Raw genomic sequence first — 22,540 nt, forward strand, 5'->3', positions numbered from 1 at the left:
AAAGAGTGTTCGCGGGGAAAGCTGGGAAACCCTCGTCCTCCGCCACCATCTTGCTTTCCTGTAACCCGGCAGTGACCGTGGGTCAGAGCAATCTTGAGCCATGAAGCTGCTAACCAGAGCCGCGACCCTGTCGGTGAGCGCCGGCGGCGGGCTTGGGGAAGAGCTGGGAAGCAGTTTGTCAGCAAGGTTGTACGAACCGGAGGCTCTTGGTTTGGGGCCCCGGGGCCTTGGGGCTTCGGCCTGCCCTTCAGCTGAACCCTGCGAGCCAAGTGGGGTGCAGGCTGGGTCGGGCATTGGAGGCCCAGCGCGCACTATAAGCAGAAACTTACTTCGGAAAACCTACAGAGAGGGAGTGGGCTTGAGAGCGGTGGCGAAGCCACTTGGCGGAGACACCTCTGAAGGTCATTTTACGCTTATGTACCCTAGAGGAGACCACGGGATTCGCGGGGGAGGAGGCTGGTGCATATCTAACTCTCGACCTTTGCCCTATCAGTTGCAGCCCCTGCTCCTGAGTATATCACGGAGCATCAGTTTCCCCAGCCGTTAAATGGGTTTATGAGTAAGATTATAAGAAAGAAATGAGCTAATGCAGGTATAGCGCTTATCACAGTGCCCGGAACTTCGTTGTTAGCTATTACGGTGTCCTGGCGATGTATCATGTGCTTTTCTTGGTCTCTTGTTAGGGGGTTCCACTAGGAGAAGTTCTTGCTCTCCTCTCCAGAGCTGCTTTAGGCTTCTGCCCAAATGAAACATAGCTGTCAGTTGGGAAAAACTCAAGCGTCAGTGTCTGTCACTATACAGCAGCGGTGATCTAGGGGGGCAGGAGCACTGTTTTAAAATTTTCAACTAGGGGTGATTGTGCCTGCCGGGGGACAGTTGGCAATGTCTGGAGACATTTTTGGTTATCGTAACTTGGTGGGAGACTGCTGCTGGCATCTAGAGACCCCAGGGATGCTGCTAAACACCCCACAGTGCACAAGACAGTCCCCCACAAAGAAGAATTATCCAGCCTGGAAAGTCAGTAAAAGTGAAGATGAGAAACGCGACTAGAGGGAGATGCAAAAGACCAAGCCAGGGAATGAAATTTCCATGGCTTAGTGTTAATATCGCTGTACTGTAGATTGTACAAATGGCCATAGCTGTTTTACCCTTCCTGGCATACCAAGACAAACTAATGATTCAGAAACTTTTGAGGGCAAACCAGTTAGACTGGTGAAAGACCCCAAACCCCCAGTCGCCTCCCCCAATTCTGTCCATCCTCACCTTCCAGTAGAAAAAAGAGCTCCAAGATAACAGAGTTGGAGAGGACCAAAGTAAACAAATTGCAGTACACTTGAAAGCAACATTTATGTTTCTAATTATAGCACTTACTTTTACATGAGAATAAATGTATACATATTCTGTTATAAAAACAAAACAATCCAGTAGCATTGTGACAATTACTTGGATAGTTCTTTGCAACTTAACTTGAATAGGACAGAGTGTCACTCACGAGGCACATTTGAGGGGAAAGCACCTACGTCTCCCTTGGCAATGGAACTATGGATTACATGTGTTTGAACTGGTATGTCCACATATCTTTAAAATAACTATTGGGAAAATCAAAGGCCAAAATCACAAGTAAGATTAACTGAACCACACCCGGCAAACTTAACTGACAATGGTAAGGCTAAACTAATTGTAGTTTATAATTAAAAAGAAATGCTAACAGCAAATGAAAACCAGCAGCCAACTTAAAATAGCACTGATGCCGAATTTGCAACAGCCCTTCTGGACATGTGCAGAGTAGGGGCCTTGTGGCCTCTGATGGGGGCTTTGGGAAACTCCAGCAACATGTTCATTTGAGCTTGGGAGTACCAAATTTTACTAACTCTTCACATCTCCGCTAGTAACCCTTAGTCACAATCGAAATGAATTTTGTGACACTATAACATTTGCCCATAACCAAAAAACCAAACCCATTGCCACTGAGTCAATTCTGAGTCATAGCAATCCTATAAGATAGAATAGAATTGCCCCATAGGGTTTCCCAGGCTGTAATCTTTATGGAAACAGACTGTCATGTTTTTCTCCTGTGGAGTGGCTGGTGGGTTTGAACTGCTGGCTTTTCAGTTAGCAGCTAAGCAGTTAACCAGTGTGCCACCAGGGTTCATTCATTTGCCCATAAAAGCTGAATAAAGTTAATACATTTTAGACCCTTTATCTGACATTTAGCCCACTAGTGGCTATGTGTTATATTTTAAGCGTGTACTACTATGGATAAAGAAACTGTTGTTAATAATCATAGGATGATTGAAATTGGGATTCAGTCAAGGAAGGTAGAATGCTTGGTTGTGTGGCCTTAGTGTAGTACTCAAGAGAGTGAAGTACCGTGGAAAATATTGGGCCTCGGGGGAAGTTTTCCTTTGTATATATTGTCTTTTTTTAAAGGTGGCTAAAATGATCAAGGAGGTAAAGTCATTGCACATGGAAAATAGAATAAAAAGATGAAACTCTGGGAAGATAAGGGAAGCAATAGTGCTAAAAATCCATAAAAAGGAATGGAAAAAAGAGAAAGATATGGATGTGGCAAGCCCACTTTTTCAAAAAATTCCTAAGTTTCAGAACTAGAAAGAACTACTTAATGCTTTAATAATAATTTAAAAAAAAAAAAAAACCTTGTTGCTCTTGAGTCAATTTCGAGTCTTAGTGTCCCTTTAGGACAGTGTAGAACTGCCGCATAAGGTTTCGTAGGCTGTGATCTTTACTAAAGCAGTCTACCACGTCTTTCTCCTGCAGAGTGGCTGGTGGGTTCGAATCGCTGACCTTTTGGTTAGCAACCAAGCGCTTAACCACTGCACCACCAGGGCTCCTTTGACGCTTTAATAAGGTTGTTAAAAGGTAAAAGAAAATACAATAATTCTTCACATAGTAAAAAATGCACATATAGTATTCCTAGAGGTTCTGCAAATCACAACTGATACAGGTTTGAGAATGGCTTGGGCAAACTGGTGGGCTAATAAATCCATAGCAATTTATTCAGCTAAATCCTCTCACGCGGGTGGTTGTCATTATCTTACCACTGACACTCCTCGTTGCTTGGGTACACTAGGATCCAGTGCTTTTATGTAAAGTCTCGTTCTTAGGAGAAAAACATGTAACCTGTCTTTTGTATTTAGAGGTTTTATTCCCTCAAAGTTGCTCCCAAAGTTACAGCTACAGCCGCCCCCGCAGGACCGCCTCCACAGCCTCAGGACCTCGAGGTTAGTCCCACGTATCATGTGTTGGAACCAGCACATTACTACTACTCTTTGGTGATACAAAAATAGTAATCGCGTCTCTACTTTATCTTAAATACAGTATACCAGATTACCAAATGGTTTAGTGATTGCTTCCCTGGAAAACTATGCTCCCGCATCAAGAATTGGTTTGTTCATCAAAGCAGGCAGTAGGTATGAGGACTCCAACAATTTGGGAACATCTCATTTGCTGCGACTTGCATCCAGTTTGGTAAGCATCTTTACTTCCTCAATATGTTTGGAAATGCTGTGTAATCTTGGTCTTAAGGAAAAGAAAAACTTAAAAGCAGTGTTCCCCAGTTTAAGGTAATTTGGAGAGGGTGGTTATAGCATGAGAAACCACAGGATGTTTTGCTAGGGAGAAGCAATAAATTATGCCCATCTGAGTGTTGGTGTTAGACCATAAGAAATCAGTGGAAAGGAAAGAAAGTACTAGAAGCTGAAAAAAAAATTACTCTTCTTTCCCCTTTGCAAGTCTCTTTCAGAATACACTAATGAATCCAGTAAGCTTGCATTTGATAGTTGAATTTCTGCGTAAATGTGCTTTATAAAAAAACATATATACTTGCACTTTTTTGTAAACCTTATTTTATAACTTTTAAGCTAAAAAAGATCCACTATTTATGTAAGGTTCCCTTTGAACCTGGTAATGACAGTTAGACATTGGATTTTGATAAAGCATAATGTTTACTAAACTTAGCATTAAAGAACTACTAAAAAAAAAAATCATTCTTTTTTAAGACTACAAAAGGAGCTTCAGCTTTCAAGATAACCCGTGGAATTGAAGCAGTTGGTGGTAAATTAAGGTTTGTTAAAATAAATAATAGAAAATAAGTAGTGAAACTACTGGAAGGTACGCACTTGTAAGTGAAATTTTCTCAGTTATCGAGGTTCTTAACCAGGGCACAAAAAAGGAGAAGACTGATGAATCTGACTACATCAAAATTTAAAACATCTTTATGCTTTAAAGTAAAAATTTCAGTAAGTGAATGGGAGTAGATATTTGTAACATACATAACATGCAGAGGATTACTATTTGGAAAAACAAAGGATAAAGGTTAGAATCAGGCTCGCTCCAGAAGAGGAAACCAGAAACACTGATTTTCACGTGTAATCAACAGTGAGATATCATTTCAGACTTATCAGATTTCTGATAATATATATTGGCAATGATAAGGGAGATGGAGAATCTTTTATACTCCTGGTGAGTATAAATTGATACAGCCACTTAGAAAATAATCGGGGAATACTTAGTAAAATTAAAAATGGGCATACCTAATGCTTATAAAAATTGGATGGTTTTTAATCCACATGCATAAAGATATTTTTTATCTTTGAAAAGATGGGTAGCAGTCTTAAGTGTCCTTTGTTAGGGAAGTAGATAAATAAAGTATCATGTAGTCATATGACAGGAATACTGTACAGCAGTTAAAGAATGAACTAGAGTTCTATACCAACGTGGCATACAGTTTGTGAAAAAACAAATTTCAAGATTTTTAAAGTATGATGCATTTATAATTTTTTAAAGAAAATATTCCCATTTGGAGCTTATGATTATGGTTGTCTCTAAAGTGGGAGAGAATGAGGAATTGGTCTGGGAATGGTACAAAGAGGTTTTCCACTTCATTTGTGATATTTTGTTTTAAAAATACGTACACCTACTCCTCGCTTATTGACTACCTTGTTACCTGACGTTTCACATTTATGACAATGGTAAAAAAAATCTGTCCAAATATTTTGCACATCAGCAAGGTACATCTGGCAGTACATAAATGCCAGGGTGCAAGGCGAGAGTCATGCCAGCTGTGATGGCTCAGGCTATGTGTCAGCGTAGCTAGGCTGTGATTCTCAGCAGTTTGGCAGTTATGTAGTGATGTAATTTGGCAGTTATCTAATGACGTAGTCATCTTCCATTCTCACATAATGACCTGGCCTTTGGAACCTAACCATATCAGTAAGTGAGGAGTGGGTGTATTATGGTGATTGCACAACATGGTGAACGTGAACAATGTCACTGAATTATACATACAAAAATTGTTGAATTGGCAAGTGTTATATATTTTTAAAGTTTAATTGACAAGTATGTGGGGTTTTGTTCTATTGCTATTTGTGCTTTTTCATACTTGAAAAAAAACTTTTTTCACCAAAGTAATCAGTTGTTTTAACAAAGAAGATGTGAGGGAAGGCTTGCTTTCGGATTCAGATAATTCACTGTAATTTATTTCCAATTCAGTGTGACCACAACAAGGGAAAACATGGTTTACACCGTGGAATGCCTGCGGGATGATGTGTAAGTATCTGCATGTGTTTAAAAAAACCCGTTGCCATCGAGTCGATTCCGACTCATAGCGATCCTATAGAACAGAGTAGAACTGCCCCATAGAGTTTCCAAGGAGCACCTGGCAGATTCGAACTGCCAAACTTTTGGCTAGCAGGCATAGCACTTAGCCACTACGCCACCAGGGTTTCTGCATGTGTTTAGGACATCTACTGTTAAAGAAATACTGAGCTGCTTGGTGCTCGTGTTTTTGGAATGAGGGGTTATAACCTCTGACTTTGGTTTTGGATTCTTTATCCACAAACTTTGCTTGTAATGCTGTGCTTGCCGCAAGGCCTGAAGTTTAATACTGAGGACATTACAGTTATGTAGGACCTTGGACGTTGATTTTAAAATTTGGACTTGTAATTCTTACCTTGTTGTCTTCTATAGTGATATTCTCATGGAGTTCCTGCTCAATATTACCACATCACCAGAATTTCGTCGTTGGGAGGTAGCTGCCCTTCAGCCTCAGCTACGGATTGACAAAGCTGTGGCTTTCCAGAATCCGCAGACTCGTAAGTGCATTTTCAGGCTACATTTACTTGTTTCTAAAATACTGACTTTTTGAGACTATCGAGTTGTAGAGGGAAAAAATTGCTGTTGAAATTTTTTTGTATTTGGGTTCGTAAAGTACCCTTTACAAAGACTTTGTCCATTTTTTAAATGAATTGTTTGTTCTTTTGTTTCTAAACAGTTACATTGTGGATTATTTTTTATCAGCTTTGACAGCATATAAATTGATTATAGAATCCTTTCCTACATTTTCTTCCTTTTTTCCCCAGTTTCTTTTTTCAGTAGTTTTGTTTACACTGAATCCAGCAGTTTATTGTTGTTGCTGCTGCTGCCATTGTTACTGTTTAGCCAATTCACCTATATTGGCTATTTCCAAAATAAGCAACATAATTTTTGAAAAATAAGAACTTTTAAAAAATTATCTTTAGTATTCATAGTTCATCCATTTATGTAATATCTAATTAAACTAATTTTGATAAGTACAACTGGCAGTACAAATCTGTAAACAAATATTGCTGATTCTTGGAAACCATACAACTTCTAATGGGAGCAGAAGCATGCAGGTGCCCCAGAAACAGACGGCCAACTGACGGGGGTAGGCTTGGTATAGCAGGGGCTTCACTCAGAATGCAGATCTGTTAAGAGAGGGTCTGCTGTCAAGTTTCCGGAACATAGTGCTTACTGCCTGCTAGCTAATTGTATGTCATAGTAATAATTTGTGTCACAAAGAAGTATGATCTTTGTTAATGTGGATGTCTACCAAAAAAATAGAAAGATAGAATTGTAGGAAAGATGAGTTATGTGTCGAAGGTAGGTTCTTCCCCACTGGTACCTCTGAGCCTGCAACCCTCATCCATTCTGCCTGAACAAGTACAGTTAGTCTACTGGCTGACTTGCAAACCTGGTGACTCTTTTAAAGGCTTCTCACCAGCTATGGGATAAAGTCTGTTTTATCCCATGCTGTGGGATAAAGAGTCCATACTCTTCAGTTTAGCATCGCTGGCCTCTGCCTATCTCTTGTTTCCTGCTCTGCCCTCTTCCCCTCCCAGCTGTAATTCCCCTTTGAACCAAACCAATGTCATTTCTTATGGCTTTGCTTTGCCTCTGTCCTCTGCCTGAAATGCTATTCCCCATTCATTCTCACCTGGGCAACATGTACTCATCCTTTAAAAGTCAGTCTCAGATTTCACTTCTTCTGTTATTCCTTTCCAGTTCCCACTGTCCTTCCCTTCTGCCCGTACTGCACTTTTGACATACTACTGACATTGCCCCCATAATACTTCATTTCACAATTTTTCCCGTTTTTCCATTTTGAGGGCAGGGATTGTATTTTCCTCATCTTTTCGTCCCTAGCACCTAGTACAGTACCTAGCATAGGGAGGTTATCCAGATAATGAACAAATGAAAGGAACATACCTTAACCAAGGGCACTGAGGCCAAAAAGCAGCACCAGTGCTAGGGCACCAATGAGGAATCCAGTTTGACAGCAGCATTTGACCCTTGAAGGTTAATAATAAGAGCTAAGACTAACACTCATATCTCCTTTTATGCTGACTTGACAGCTTCCTTGTTACCTGGAGGGGGAACCTGGAAGTAAGATTCAGATTAAATGATTTGTCTGAGGTTACATGGCAAGTTGGTGACAGACTTCCTGAAACCTAGGCCACTATTTTTCCACTGCTCTGTGTTCTCATTCTAGAACCTCTTGGATGGTCAAGATGATGAGTAGATTAAAATGAAAGAAGGGTGTTTAGGTGGGTGGAGCATGTAGAAGCTGCTGCCATATAATCTCATTTTCCTCAGCACATTTGACTGGAAGACTTTTTAAACCTGCTAGAGGTTGAACAATAATTTCAAACTCTCTGAATACTTAAATGGAATCTCTTGATGGTGCAAACAGTTAAGGACTCTGCTACTAACTGAAAGGTTGGTGGTTCATATCCACCCAGAGGTATCTCAGAAGAAAGCCTGGCAATCTGCTTCCAAAAGATCAGCCATTGAAAACCCTGTGGGGTGCAATTCTGCTCTGAAACACATGGGGTCACCATGAGTCAGAATCGACTCCATGGCAACTGGTTTGGTTTGGTTTTGATTTAATATTTGAATGCTATGAAATGACCAAAGTTTTATAGTCTAGTTGCTTGCCAGGTGTCTTAGTTTCTTAGTGCTGCTATAACAGGAATACCACAAGTGGGTGGCTTCAACGAACAGAAGTTTATTTTCTCACAGTTTAGTAGGCTAGAAGTCCAAAATCAGGGCACTAGCTCTAGGGGAAGGCTTTCTCTGTGTTGGCTCTGGGGCAAGGTTCTTGTCACTTTTCAGCTTCTGTTCCTTAGTTCTGTGGCGATCTTCATGTGGTGAGTATCTTTTGTGATTGCTTTAAGACACACCCTATACTGATATGGCCTCATTAACATAACAAAGAAAACCCTGTCTGCAAATGAGATTATATCCACCTGTATAGGGGTTAGAATTTATAACGCACATTTTGGGGGGATATAATTCAATCTGTTATCACTGGGTTTTAAAATGTTGCTATTATCTTTACTTAAATTGTATTCCAGTAACAACCACTTTCCTTATCTTACAGATGTCATTGAAAATTTACATGCTGCAGCTTACCGGACTGCCTTGGCTAATTCCTTATATTGTCCTGATTATAGGATTGGAAAAGTGACATCAGAGGAGGTACTGATAAAACACATTACTGTTTAAAATGTACTTGTTTTCATATTAAATTGAACGTTCATCTGCCATCTCAGGTTTGTCTGCTTATTTTTCTTTTTATTTTCTAATAGAACTTCAGCTTGCTTGCTTACTTTTTAATTAGAATTCTATCTGAACAACTTCTGTATATTTTTTAACTAAAAAAAAGTAATTATAAAAGGGACATACTCATTACGTAAAAGTCAGAAAATGCAGACGAGCAAAATGAAGGAAAAAAAGACACACACCTCACAGCACTCAGTGTTAAGTAGGAACAGACCCTCCCTCATTGGCCCCATCCCATCATCAGCCCACTCACTAGCTCATTCACCTTCTCCAGCACGCTGGATGTAACTGTGCTCTTTGCTAGCAGCAGATTTGTCACATGTCACAGCTATAGGTATGTCACAGAACTTTTCCAAAACATGAAACATTGAATGTATAAATCCTACCCTTGTCATCCCCCAAATGAAATTTACCAAAAGAGAAAAATTTGGAATTACTAATAGTACCTAAGTATACCTGACTTGGAAACGAAGGTTTTTATTCTCATTTCATTTCCAGTTAGCCACTACAGAAAACTGAATTGTATACTATTTATCAATCAATACTTAATGTCTGCCCTTCATATGGCTCTTTTTTAAAAAAAATCGTAACTGATATTACTGAGCTTGAGCAGCCAACATTTTTTATAAGGCTGGCCTCGAATGAGTTTTAAAAATCAGCAGAAATCAGACTCACTCTGGTGAACATGTATCATGGAGGTAGCTAAGCGAATGCGTGTAGCAAAACGTTTTTCTACAAGCGTGTCTATGATAACATTGTTTATAATTGTGAAAAATTAGAAATAAGTTAAATATCCAACATTAGGGGACTAGGTAAATAACTTGTTAAATATGTGTAAATGAGAACCATTTTTTGAATGGAACCATTCAAAAATATTAATTGATGTGGAACAATTCCATAACATCAGATGAAGAAAAAGCAACTTACGAATTAGCATGTTGCAGAGGATCTTGTTTAAAGGGAAAAAAAGTGTGTATGTGTATCACAGATCAATACGGTGGTTATCTCAGAGTTCATGTGTTTCTCCAGGCTAAAGGAAATTCTAAATAAAAAAAAATAATAATAAAGCAGTGCTAAAATACTTTGAGCAATGGCAGCATCAGTACAAAAGTTTAGAATATGACTTTCCCGGGAAATGTCTTCGAGATAGCCCCATTGATTTTAGGGTATAAATTCTGATGTAATGATTAAAGGTTCAGTCTCACTGCTTCAGCCCAGTGTTTCCCAGCCCTTTCTTTCATTATTGCCCCTAAGGAGCTTTCTTAACTATTTTTCCCAAACCACCCCCCCCCCAGAAATTTTAATACCGCATAATAGACTGTATATCTGTTTATATACCGTATATTTGTGTTTTATACATAAAAGAATGGAGATATCTTTCTTAAACCTAAGAATCGGTCTTTACACCTGTTGAGAATATTTGTTTTGGCCCTACTTTTGTATATTAAGCCTAAATTAATAGCATAAACCAGTGATCTGCAAATCTCACTGATCCTCAGATCCCTTGGTTGGGTGAGTGGGATTTCAAGATTCCACATTGGAGCTACTAAATCAGTCTGTAGAGTGGAACTCAGGAATTGGGGGAAGGTGGGATCAGCAGTGATTGTTTTTGTTTTTAAAGCTCCCAGGTAATTCTGTGATTATCTAGGTTGGGAACCTGCTTATAGACAGTGACCTCAAGGCAAGACGAGCTTTATAGAAATTGGCTTGGGGGGCCGGGGGTAGAGATGTAACTATTAGCCCTTCTATAGAACGTTAATAGTTCTTTATTACTACTTACGTAAAGACAAATGAAATGTACTGCTAAAATTACATTGTAATAAGTCAAAACCTCAGACCCTATAAACTTCTCAGGTTGAAGCCAGCGCATGGTCGGTTTTTTGTTTTTTTTTTTTAAGTAACAGCTTTATTGAGATATGATTCCCATACCATCCAATTCACTTAATGAAAATGTACAATTTAGTAATTTTTAGATTTAACAGAGTTGTACAACCATCATGACAATCAAGAACTAGTCTTTGAAGCAAAATACAGTAAAATTCAGTATAATTTGGCAGTAGGTAGTCCCTTATAATGGAGTCATCATAGCAGTTTTAAGCCTTAGTATGTATTTTCCGCCTAACTATACCTTTAAGTTTTTATGAGTTTTTTTTTTATTTATTTGTACCAAAATGATCTAATAAATGTTTTCAACTTCCTCAGTTACATTACTATGTTCAGAACTATTTTACAAGTGCAAGAATGGCTTTGGTTGGACTTGGTAAGTTGGGAATTGCCTGTCTTACCATCTTGCTTCCTTAGTAGCAGCAGTCTGTTAAACTAATTATATGAACACAGAATTCAGTGAAATTTGAGAACTCAGTCCTCTATTCATGTCAAACAGGCAGTATGTGGTAGGACGTTATTAAATTGGTAATCACCATTTTTGGAAAGCAGAACCCAATGTATTTGACTTTGTAAACTACTTTAAATTCTTGACAGTATTTGGAAAACCTGTGACAAAGGGCCACTTTTTTTAAGCAAAGAGCTCTTCCTAATGGTATTTTTAAAAGTACGACTTAATGTTAAAATAGGCAAAGGATATAAACAGAGAATTCATGTATAGATGCATAGGTATATATATGTGTGTGTATATATATATTTGTTGGCCATTTGTATATGTTCTTTGGAGGAATGTCTATTTAAGTCCTTTGCCCCTTTTAATTTCATCGTTTGTCTTTTTGTTGTTGAGTTCTAAGAGTTCTTTATATATTTTGGATACTACACCCTTATATTTACATATAATTTTCTCCCATTCTGTGGGTTCTTTTTTTCACTCTTGGTAGTGTCTTGATGTACAGTGCAGTATTGTTTTAATAGCAAAATATTGGAAACATGCAAATGTCCATCTAGAAGGGATTGATTAAATAAATGATGGTACGTGAATATAACGGAATTCTTTATAACCACTAAATGTTTGATGCAGACCACTCAGAAAGATGTAAGCTATAAAAGACGAGTTCAAAACAGTAGTGACAGAGTAACACCATTTTAAAAATAAAGAAAAGGTAGTTATTAATACATACACAGAAAAAAATTCTGGATGAATATAATAACCTAAAGAGCTATCTCTGGGAGAATAGCATTATGGGAGGACTCTTTTCTTCGCTGTTTTGTTTCTGTGATGTTTGAATTTTATAGTATATTTTTAAAACAAGGGAAAACAGATGTTGTTTAACTGTGATTTGGAAGTTCTGTTCTAGCTTGTTTGTGTTTCTTTTGAAATAGGTGTGAGTCATCCTGTTCTAAAACAAGTTGCTGAACAGTTTCTCAACATGAGGGGTGGGCTAGGTTTATCTGGGGCAAAGACCATCTACCGTGGAGGTAAGCATTTTCTTCTATTAAAGTTAATTTTTCTTAGGGAAGTATCCACCCTAGAATACCAAAACCAAACCCATTGCCGTCAAGTCAGTTCTGACTTAGAGCGACCCCATAGGACAGAGTAGAACTGCACCATAGGGTTTCCAAGGAGTGGCTGGTGGATTCGAACTGCTGACCTTTTGGTTAGCAGCCAAGCTCTTAACCGCTGCGCCACCAGGGCTCCCCACCCTAGAATAACATACTGGAAACTGGTAGAATACCCAGGTTCGGCTCTCAGCCAGTGCACCTCATGCATAGCCACCATCTGTCAGTGGAGGCTTGTGTGTTGCTATGATACTGAACAGGTTTCAGCAGAGCTGACAGACTAAGGAAAAAGGCCTGGTGATCTGCTTCCAAAAATCAGCCAGTGAAAGCCCTATGTATCATGACAGTTCAGTCCACAACCAATTGTGGAGTGGCTTAGGGTCTGCGGTTTCCTTCTGTTGTGCGTGGTGTCGCCATGAGTTAGGGTCCAACTCAATGACAGCTAACAACAACAATAAACCAAAAAACCTGTTGCCGTCAATTCGATTCTGACTCAAAGCGACCCTGTAGGACAGTGTATAACTGCCCCATGGGGTTTCCAAGGAGCAGCTGGTGGACTCAAACTGCCAGCCTTTTGGTTAGCAGCCGAGCTCTTAACCACTGCACCACCAGGGCTCCCCAACAACAGTAAGGCCTGAATATTTACTATCAAAAAGTCTCAGTATAGACCAGAAAAACTACATGGTACTGGGCTACCACCAATGACCACCTTGACAGGGAACACAATTTAAACTGTAATTATACGAACACATGTAATTACATATGTAATTACATGAGATTCCCTGACTTAACAGGAGAAAAGTCTGGTGCAGAACTCAAATTCATGTTAAAAAAAAAATAATACTTACAAAAAGCGCGCTTCTTAGTTCAAGTAGATACACGAGGCTAAATGGGCAGTTCCTCTCCAGAGGCAGGATGAGAAAGCAGAAAGGGGCAGGAGCTGGGTGAGTGGTCATGGGAAACCCAGGGTGGAAATGGGGAGCGTGCTGTCACATCATAGGGATAGCAACTAGGGTCAACATAACACTATGTGTATAAATTTTTGTATGAGAAATTAACTTGAGCTGTAAACTTTCACCTAAAGCACAATTTAAAAAAAAAGCAAGGGCAACATAAAAAAAAAAGTCTCGGTATACAAGGAAAGAATTAGATTACTTAGATGTTGTATATTAAACATGTGTTGTGTGCGTGTGCTAGGGAGAGGGTAGAATGGCATGGGGAGAAGAGGGTATGGGTTAATAGTACCACAGGGAATGCTGAAGAGTAAAACCAACGATGCCTGCCATTTTCTTCTTTGCTCTCTCCCTTATGTGGCCCCAGGTGAAATTCGAGAACAGAATGGAGACAGTCTGGTACATGCTGCTCTTGTAGCAGAAAGTGCTACTGTAGGAAGTGCAGAAGCAAATGCGTTTAGTGTTCTCCAGTATGTGCTCGGTGCGGGGCCACATGTCAAGAGGGGCAGCAATGCCACCAGCTCCCTATACCAGGCTGTTGCCAAGGGAGTTCACCAGCCATTTGACGTGAGTCTGAGCAATTGATAGCTCTCCTTTTGTTTTCAAAGGCTCAGTATTTAAAATGTCTTAGTCATCTAGTACTGCTATAACAGAAATACTACAAGTGGATGGCTTCAACAAAGAGAAATTTATTCTCTCACAGTCTAGTAGGCTAAAAGTCCAAATTGAGGGGATTGGCTCCCAGGGAAGGCTTTATCGTCTCGACTCTGGAGGAAGGTCCTTGTCATCAATCTTCCCGTGGTCGAGCAGCCTCCCTGGGTCCAAATGACGCGTGCTCCTGCTCTTCATTCTTGGTGGTATGAGGTCCCCGTGTCTCTCTGATCACTTCTTTCTTTTATCTCAAAAGAGATTGGCTTAAGGCACTATCTAATCTTGTAGATCTCATCAGTATAACTGCCACTAATTCATCTCATTAACATCACAGTGATGGGATTTACAACACAGGGAACTTACATCGGATGGCAAAATGGTAGACAGTCATACAATACTAGGAATCATGACCTAGCCAAGTTGACAGATATTTTCGGGGGACACTGTTCAATCCATGACACTCGATAATCTCTTAAAATTTTAGATAAACGCAAACAAAACCTTTTAAAATTGAAGAGACAGTCAAACTTGATTTCAGTACTTTAGTAGGTCATAGGTTTTTCAGCTATTGTAATCTGGAAGGAAAATTTGAATGCTTGAAATAAAACAATCAGAAATTCACAGTACAGTTTTCTTTAGGGTAAACTGTTAAATATTAAACAGTCCCCTAGATTCTCATCTTTTTTGCTACATTTTCTGCTAAATCCTTCTCTCCTATTCCTGCTTCCTCAATTCTGCTGTTCCTCCTGTTTTCTAACCAAGTGTACAAGATAATACACCAAGAAACGCCATCACTGACCTGTCCTCTTGGCTTGAGATTAAAGAAAAAAAAAAAAATGATATTTAACCTAATGAAAGTTCATGTTACTTTAGAAGACACCTTCTTTTTATGACAGTGAAAGTGTTAAAGCTTTGATATTCAAATCACGAAAATACAAGATGCCAACCAACGGAATATTCTTTTTGTGTGTGACCATTGTTTGTCCAATGTAATAAACTATGTGACTTTCAATAATATGCCTTCAAAAAGCAAAAAATGTACTAAATTTTAGAATGAAGCGTTGTTTATAACCTTTAAGCAACAGTACATGGCATATGTAGATTTATGCTTCCATAAGGCTTTGGGCATTCCACACTTTACAGTGGAAGTTAAAAATCATTTTTCTTCTGTGTTTATTCTTATTTAATACTCAAGTTATAGCTTCCAAACACTTTTTTTTTTTTTAAGCCGAGGAAACTTTTTTCCCCATACAGCTTTCCAGGTGCAGTGCACAACACAAAAGTTTTAGCTTTTAAAATGTTTTGAAGGCTTACTTAACTGTGAAACCCCTTGAATCTTCCTCATGGAACCTTAGGGTTCCCTGGAGTACAACATGAAAACCATTATCTTAAATTAAACCAAAACCAAACCTATTGCCATCCAGTCAATTCTGACTCGTAGTGACCCTGTAGAACAGGGTAGAACTGCCCAATAGGGTTTCCAAGGGTGTAATCTTTACAAAAGCGGACTGCCACATCTTTCTCCTCTGGAGTGGCTGGTGAGTTCAAACCGCTGACCTTTTGGTTAGCAGCTGAGTGCTTAACCACTACACCACCAGGGTTCCTTGTCTTAAATTAGTCCTAAATTAAATGAAGCTGCTACATTTTCAATTTTATGTGAATTTTATTTCTCTTGGTTCATAGTCTACTGTGTTCTTTGTGCTTCGTTCTTCTCCAGTGAATGTTACGATGCTTTTGTGTGATTGGAGTTTAACCCTAATTCAGTGATATAATTTAATAGAAATTCCTAATTCAGAACTTGGCCATAAATTTGGAGTGTGCATTGGAGAGCCTCAGATTATAATTGAACTTCAAGTAATTGGAGTGTATGTTTTCTTTTGTTTTACATGAGCCAAACCAGTGGTTCTCAAACTTTAATGCGCAGAATTACCTGATCTCTTGTTAAAAATGTGGGCTCCCAGGCTGTATCCCTAGGGATGAGTCGGTAAATCTGGGACAGGAACCTAAAAGTTAGTATTTTTAATAACAACCCGGGGTCCTGATACAAATGGTCCACGTAAACACGGCAAAACACCAGACTAGGCAATCAAGTTCACCTTCAGAAGCTTCAGGCTCTGCTTAGACTACAGACAGCAGTACCCCTGTTATCCAAAGGCCAAGCTTCTTGCTACTTTGAGCATCTGTATAATGGCCACTTAACAGAAATGTTTCCCTAGTCCTTTGACTTCAGTCTGTCGGAGAAGTGAATGAGAATTGGTGAAAAAGTTAACTGCCAACAGCAGAGGGAAGATACCAGGTCTGTCAGATGCTGGAGCCCATGATCTGTACCACGTGACCATACCGTCTCTGTATCATAGTAATGTTTGCAGCAAAGTGACCTTTATTCATCAAAAGAAGAAATACTCAGCAAACAAAAAAAGTGAGCATCCATTTTAGAAATATTTAAATGAAAACAAAACAGTTAAAACAACGAGTTCTAAAATAGGTGACCTGTATATAGAACAGTCCCTTAATAGAATTGGTTAGATGAAATATTAATCTATTTTGCTCATACTGTGAGGGTGCAAGTTTTTGTCTAGATGACCTTAGGGACATTAACTGTGTTTTGTTTTCACCTGGTGGAATAACATGCAGTAAAGTTCCTTTACATTTCAGGTTTCTGCTTTTAATGCTGGTTACTCAGATTCCGGACTCTTTGGGATTTATACTATCTCGCAGGCTGCAGCTGCTGGAGATGTAAGTTGCAAACTCACCAACTCTCAGTAACAGGTTTTTTGTTTGTTTTTTGTCTTCCATAAAATGTTTTTAGTTAAAACATGGAATATTTGAATGCCATGATTTATCAGAGCTCTGAGTAAAAAAAAAAAAAATTTTTTTTTTTTAACTGAGTAGCAATAGTGTTAGCGTGTACCTGCTGCAGGAGAAAGTTAAAAATGTATACTGTTGCTTCCAGGAAAGGTGGGGAAATGCCTCCTTGGTATTTTGGTTCCATTTCAACATGTGACATTGAATTGGCTCTGGGACATGTAAATTGAGAACTCAAGAGGGCTGTGCCCAAGATGTATGTTTGGGAGTCATCAGTATAGAGATTGCGCTGAAATAAGTTATGGATGAAAGATTTAGGTGAAGAAAACAGAAGCTAGAGTTCTGGGAACTACTACCGTTTAAGAAGCGAGTGACTAAGGAAAGGGGCCAGGAAAAAAAAAGAGGCCAAGAAAGAGATTGAATAATACCGTTTTATCTACTAGGGATTAACACCCCTTAGCACAGGGAAGTTTGATATATTGGGCACACTGGGAGTTCAATGGTGATCTCAGCAGTTTTCACCAGAGTGGTGGAAGTGAGCTAAAATTTGTAGTAATTAAGAAATCAATAGGAAGCAAGGAATGTGAGGCTTTTGTAGAGCTTATATTTGTACAGAGGAGGGATGGTAGTTTTAGGAGAGTTTACATTGAAAGATTAAGTTGAAAGAGACATTTATACTGAAAAGGAAAAAAAAGATTGGAGCAGATACAAACTCGTTGCCTTCGAGTCAACTCTGACTCATAGCAACCCCATATAAGAGGTAGAAAATGCAGGAGCAAGTAGGACCCAGAGTAGCAGTGGATACGTTAGCCTTGGACACAAAAGCTCATGTTGGGAGAAGAGGATGTGAGGAAGATGAGGAGGTACCTCCCTGGTCAGGTAGACTTGGTCATGTTTTGTGAATGACCGGAGAGCTTAAAGAGCATAATGAGATTTGGGACAGAATGAATGGCTAAATACACATAGAATGGCCATCGGCCCCAGTATAGATGTCCCCTTGACTGTGAACTTCACAGTGCTGTCAGTCGGTTCTGTTTTGTAGTTTTTCTTCTATAGCATTCACGAGCCTAATGGAGAAACAAAGGAGGCAGGTAATGGGGTTAATCCCCAGTTGGAATCCTGCAAGGTGGGTAGGTCAGAAATATGAGGAGATGGCAAGGGAGTTGGGAGCCCTGGCAAGAGTGATTAAAGGATGATTCTGGGTCTAAGCTAGATAGCAAAGTAAAGCCAAAGGGACTGATAGCTTGAGGGAAAATGGACAACTCAGAGGAACTAGAGGTCTTGATATAAGTGAGGCGTAAGGATAGAAACTGATACAGGGGGTTCTTGGAATCTCAGGATTTCAGAGGTAGGGCAAATCTAGGTTATGTCCAAGTCTGGGGTGTGGCTGTGGAAAGGGGTAACTAAAATGGGAGGAAATGAAGGGCCTAGGATTTAAGGGATCATGGAGTCCAATGTGTAGCAGACCCAGAGTGGTGCCAGGGTTGGGACAGAGAAAACCATGGCCAGGTTTATTAATATATTTATTCAACAAATATTTACCAAGCACCCACATCACTAGAACTTTACTCCTTCTTGATTCTGACATCCTAACTATATAAAAAAAAAACTATAGACAAGCCATATAAATTATCTGTGTTTGGATTACGACTTCCTTTTTAAGGAGCATTAAGAAGTAGCAGTATTAATTGCATGACTTCGTGAGTCTGGGGAAAACTCGTTGTTGTTGTTAGCTGCCATGGAGTTGGCCCCAACTCACAATGGGACGAAATGCTGCCCAGTCCTGCTCGATCCCCATGATCGATGCAGATCGGCCTGTTGTGATCCGTAGGATCTTCAGTGGCTGATTTTCAGAAGTAGGTTGCCACACCTTTCTTCCTACTCTTTCATCTGGAAGCTCCCCTGAAACCTGCTCAGCATTGTAGCAACATACAGGCCTCCACTGACAGATCGGTGGTGGCTGCACATGAGGTGCATTGCCCAGGAATCGAACCTGGGTCTCTGCCACGTGGAAGGCAAAAGTTCTACCACTGAACCACCACTCAGCCCAGGGGAAGTTGAGAGGTGCTTAATCTTTATAGGCTGTCCGTGGGTAGTGCAGATTGTTAATGCATTCACTAACTGAAAGGTTGGAGGTTCAAATCTACCCAGAAGTGCCTTGGAAGAAAGGCCTGGCAATCTACTTTCCCGAAAATTAGCCATTGAAAATCCTATGGAGTACAGGTCTATTCTGACATACATGGGGTCACCATGAGTCAGAGCTGACCAGATGGCAACTTTTTTTTTTTTGCGTTGTGTTGTTTGTTTTTGTTATTCTTTGTGGACGCTTATAAATTCCTGCGTCTGCTCTTGCTAAACCCTATTGCTGTCCTCTGACTTCTGCTACTTAACTTTTGGAAGAAGCTGTTATGTTGGCTACTGTAAGTTGTACAATCAGTTGCTTTATGGAATGTGGAAGACTATGAAATACATGGTGGCTTAAGAATTCCAAATAGACCTTGTGGTGTTTCTGCCTCAGTAGAGGAATGTTTGGCTGCTGACAGAGACTGCACTGACCCAAGATGACCCACCTTTATTTATTTGTCTGTCCTAGGTTATCAAGGCTGCATATAACCAAGTAAAAACAATTGCTGAGGGAAACCTTTCTGATACAGTCATCCAAGATGCCAAGTAAGTTTCGGTATTAACTGGGTTGTACTGAGGTTTTAGTTATTTGAAAGTTGTAATTTTTTCTAGTTACAATAATACTATAATATATGCTCTGAGTTGAAATTGACTCAACAGCAATGGTTTTTTGTTTTGTTTTTTTTAAGGATTGAAAACTATAGCAAAATATTAAAAAGGGAAAAGAAACACAATCGTAATCCTATTACCTAGAGATGAAATTTTTAAACATAATTGTTTGTATTGTACATATGCTTTCATACCATATTTCATAGCATTTATTGTAGAAGTTTGAAAATTACAAACACAAAAAAAGACAGAAATGATCTTTGATTCCCTGTCAGTACTCCTCTTTATCATTATACATTTATACAGGTTACTAGAAATTTGTCATAAATGGTATTAATGGGTATATCATAATATATTTGGACATTTTCTGCAGTTGGAAATTAAATTATAGAGGATAGCTTTGAGCTTAATACATTTTTGTATTTCATATTACTCTTGGAATAGATTCCCAACTGAGTCAAGAGTTATAAACGTTATGAAGACTCCCTGTTAAAATATAAGGGTGTGTATGTGTGTTTATATATTTTACTTTTATATTTTCAAGTCACAATCTGAACAGTTTATACCATTTTATAATCATACTACCACTGTATGAGTACCTATTCTACCATAACCACTGAGATTTTTTTTTCTTCTTTACTAATTTAACAGACAAAAAAGCCATCTGATTTTGTATTTCTTCATAAAAAGGATTCAGACACTTGTCTTCTGCCTGATGATTTTTCAGTCCCCACTGTCCAGACTGAAAGTGCTAACAACATCTCTAACTCAGTAGTAATTCAGGTAGTTCGTAGACTAAAATCTGACCCTGCCAGTCCTTTGGACAAAATTATAAATCAACCTATATTTTCATACAACAGTTTAAGACATTTACTTGGCTTCATCCATTTAGGACAGCTCAGAATGTGGGCCCTGAAACTTAGATGGTTTTCATGATCATTTAGTATTGTCTTCCACCATCCAGAAACACATTAATGCTTTTAAAACAATTTACTTAATACTCTGATTATATAAATCAGTGTATTAAATCCAAACCAGTCGTCATTGAGTCGATTCCGACTCATAGCGACCCTATAGGACAGAGTAGAACTGCCCCATAGAGTTTCCAAGGAGTGGCTGGTGGATTCCAACTACCGACCTTTTGGTTAGCAGCCGTAGCTCTTAACCACTGTGCCACTAGTGCCCCAAATGTGTGGATAGTATATATTAGTAACAAGGGAATTATACAGGGTGAATTACAACCCGGGATGGAACACCCTGTAGTCCTTTCTGTTCCAGTCATTTCTGTTCCTTTGAATTGGTACTTTTGTTAAACTGAACACACTACAAGATTGCATCCCTTGAATAGTATAACACCATTTATTCAATATTGTACACATGGAACCAAGGATTGATAGGATGCAGGTCTACATGATTTCACCACACACAAAACATGATGAGAATAAATTGAAACACTGGACTTAAGACAAATCTCAGCTTCACGTCTAATTTATTTAAGAAAGTTTATTTTCTTAGTAAGTATAGCAGAGTTTTTATAAAGTATAGCAACATGTAAAAAATGGAAGTTCAGTTATTAATGTCAAGATATGTTCACTTTCTGGCATTTTGATGGAGTTGATACGTTTTCTTGTAAGGTTTCTTAGCCTTCCTGTAGTGAAAGAGAAAATGAGGTGTCATTGCTGAAGGATAAAATCCTTTTTTAATTAAGCTAACAATGTGGTAAGATTGCTGTATTAAATTTCAGTTATGTTCTCATGAAAGTCTTTCTGTAGAGTGCCAAAGGACTGTAGTTTATTTGGGGGTTAAATAATTCAAGTGCCATATCGAACACCATCTTTAAAAGGAATAACACTTTCTTCCTAGGAGACATCTGAATTGGGTTTTGCTTTGTTTTGTTTCAAATTGATTGACAAGGTAATGGCATCTGCTGGAATGGATGCATGTTTGCCTGTGTTTAAGCTGTCTAAACAAAAAAAAAACCAAACCCATTGCCATTGAGTTGATTCCGACTCATAGAGACCCCATAGGACAGAGTAGAACTGCCCCCATGGGGTTTTCAAGGCTGTAACATCTTTCTCTTGGGGAGTGGCTAGTGGGTTTGAACCGCCAACCTTTCAGTTCACAGCTGAGCACTTAACCACTGGCCACCAAGGCTCTTGTTTAAGCTGTCTGCTGGGGCTGATAAGAGCTGTACTGTCCTGTCCCTCATCCCCACCTGCCTTCATCATGCCCCACCCTCATTGAGACAAATCCCAGCATAGAAATAGGTTTGAGGGGAAAAAAATCGATCTAGAACTGCTAAATGGACAGTGCCTTAAGGACCTACATAGGTGTTTTTCTTAGACAGAAGTGACTGAAACTATCACCAGAAGAAGCATCAGGAGGCAGGTATTACTTCACTAATCAAAACCTCACATGAAAATTGTTTTAACTAGATCTAAGTTCTGGTCCACAGTCAAAGAGCCATCTGCTAGGTTTTCAGTATATTTTTTGTATGACAGCTTTCCAAAATGATGATGTCAATAATGAAATATTTGGTGAACTGAAGAAATAAAAGAAGGCCTTCAGCATTTTAAGATTGCAGTGCTATTAATTTGTATATTTACTATAACATGTTTAAGAGTTTGGGAACATTCTTTATAACTGCCTTTACCTATAAAACTGCCTTAGTCACCCACCCTTTATTGGACAGGAACAAGCTGAAAGCTGGATACCTAATGTCGATGGAGTCTTCTGAGGGTTTCCTGAATGAAGTCGGGTTCCAGGCTCTAGTTGCCGGTTCATATGTGCCGCCAAGCACAGTCTTTCAGCAGATTGACTCAGTGGCTGCCACTGATGTCAAAAATGTAAGCAAATGAAAACTTCTGTCATGTGGTGGGATTGTGACTTCTAGACTTGATAAGTTCTATGATTTGATACCAAATAACCTTAATCTTAATGGTCCAGTTTCAGAAGGAATACCTAAGCCTTCCTTAGCTGTACATGTTATTCTTATGCTGTTTGGTGCCTGTCTACCTGGTGTGAGGCAAGGGGCTCATTACCATCAGAGCTGCAAATACCCCTTGTTAACT

At 39.2% G+C, this 22,540-nt stretch overlaps 2 protein-coding genes across 2 annotated transcripts in view; one reads left to right on the forward strand and one right to left on the reverse strand.

Moving 5' to 3' along the window:
* Nucleotides 1-22,540, forward strand: part of LOC100668947 (cytochrome b-c1 complex subunit 2, mitochondrial) — a 24,226-nt gene continuing 1,686 nt past the window's right edge. Inside the window, exons 1-13 of the mRNA XM_003418810.4 lie at nucleotides 1-133; nucleotides 3,159-3,242; nucleotides 3,340-3,489; nucleotides 4,020-4,084; nucleotides 5,512-5,568; nucleotides 5,989-6,113; nucleotides 8,702-8,799; nucleotides 11,086-11,143; nucleotides 12,151-12,246; nucleotides 13,648-13,847; nucleotides 16,587-16,667; nucleotides 19,330-19,406; nucleotides 22,162-22,315. Of these exons, the coding sequence (XP_003418858.1) occupies nucleotides 101-133; nucleotides 3,159-3,242; nucleotides 3,340-3,489; nucleotides 4,020-4,084; nucleotides 5,512-5,568; nucleotides 5,989-6,113; nucleotides 8,702-8,799; nucleotides 11,086-11,143; nucleotides 12,151-12,246; nucleotides 13,648-13,847; nucleotides 16,587-16,667; nucleotides 19,330-19,406; nucleotides 22,162-22,315 (1,278 nt within the window). The 5' untranslated portion in view covers nucleotides 1-100. The remainder of the gene's footprint in view (nucleotides 134-3,158; nucleotides 3,243-3,339; nucleotides 3,490-4,019; nucleotides 4,085-5,511; nucleotides 5,569-5,988; nucleotides 6,114-8,701; nucleotides 8,800-11,085; nucleotides 11,144-12,150; nucleotides 12,247-13,647; nucleotides 13,848-16,586; nucleotides 16,668-19,329; nucleotides 19,407-22,161; nucleotides 22,316-22,540) is intronic.
* Nucleotides 20,990-22,540, reverse strand: part of PDZD9 (PDZ domain containing 9) — a 25,273-nt gene continuing 23,722 nt past the window's right edge. Inside the window, exon 7 of the mRNA XM_064294800.1 lies at nucleotides 20,990-21,117. The gene's annotated coding sequence lies outside the window, so the exon portion shown is untranslated. The remainder of the gene's footprint in view (nucleotides 21,118-22,540) is intronic.

Source organism: Loxodonta africana, chromosome 12, assembly GCF_030014295.1.
Source record: "Loxodonta africana isolate mLoxAfr1 chromosome 12, mLoxAfr1.hap2, whole genome shotgun sequence".
Classification (NCBI taxonomy): domain Eukaryota; kingdom Metazoa; phylum Chordata; class Mammalia; order Proboscidea; family Elephantidae; genus Loxodonta; species Loxodonta africana.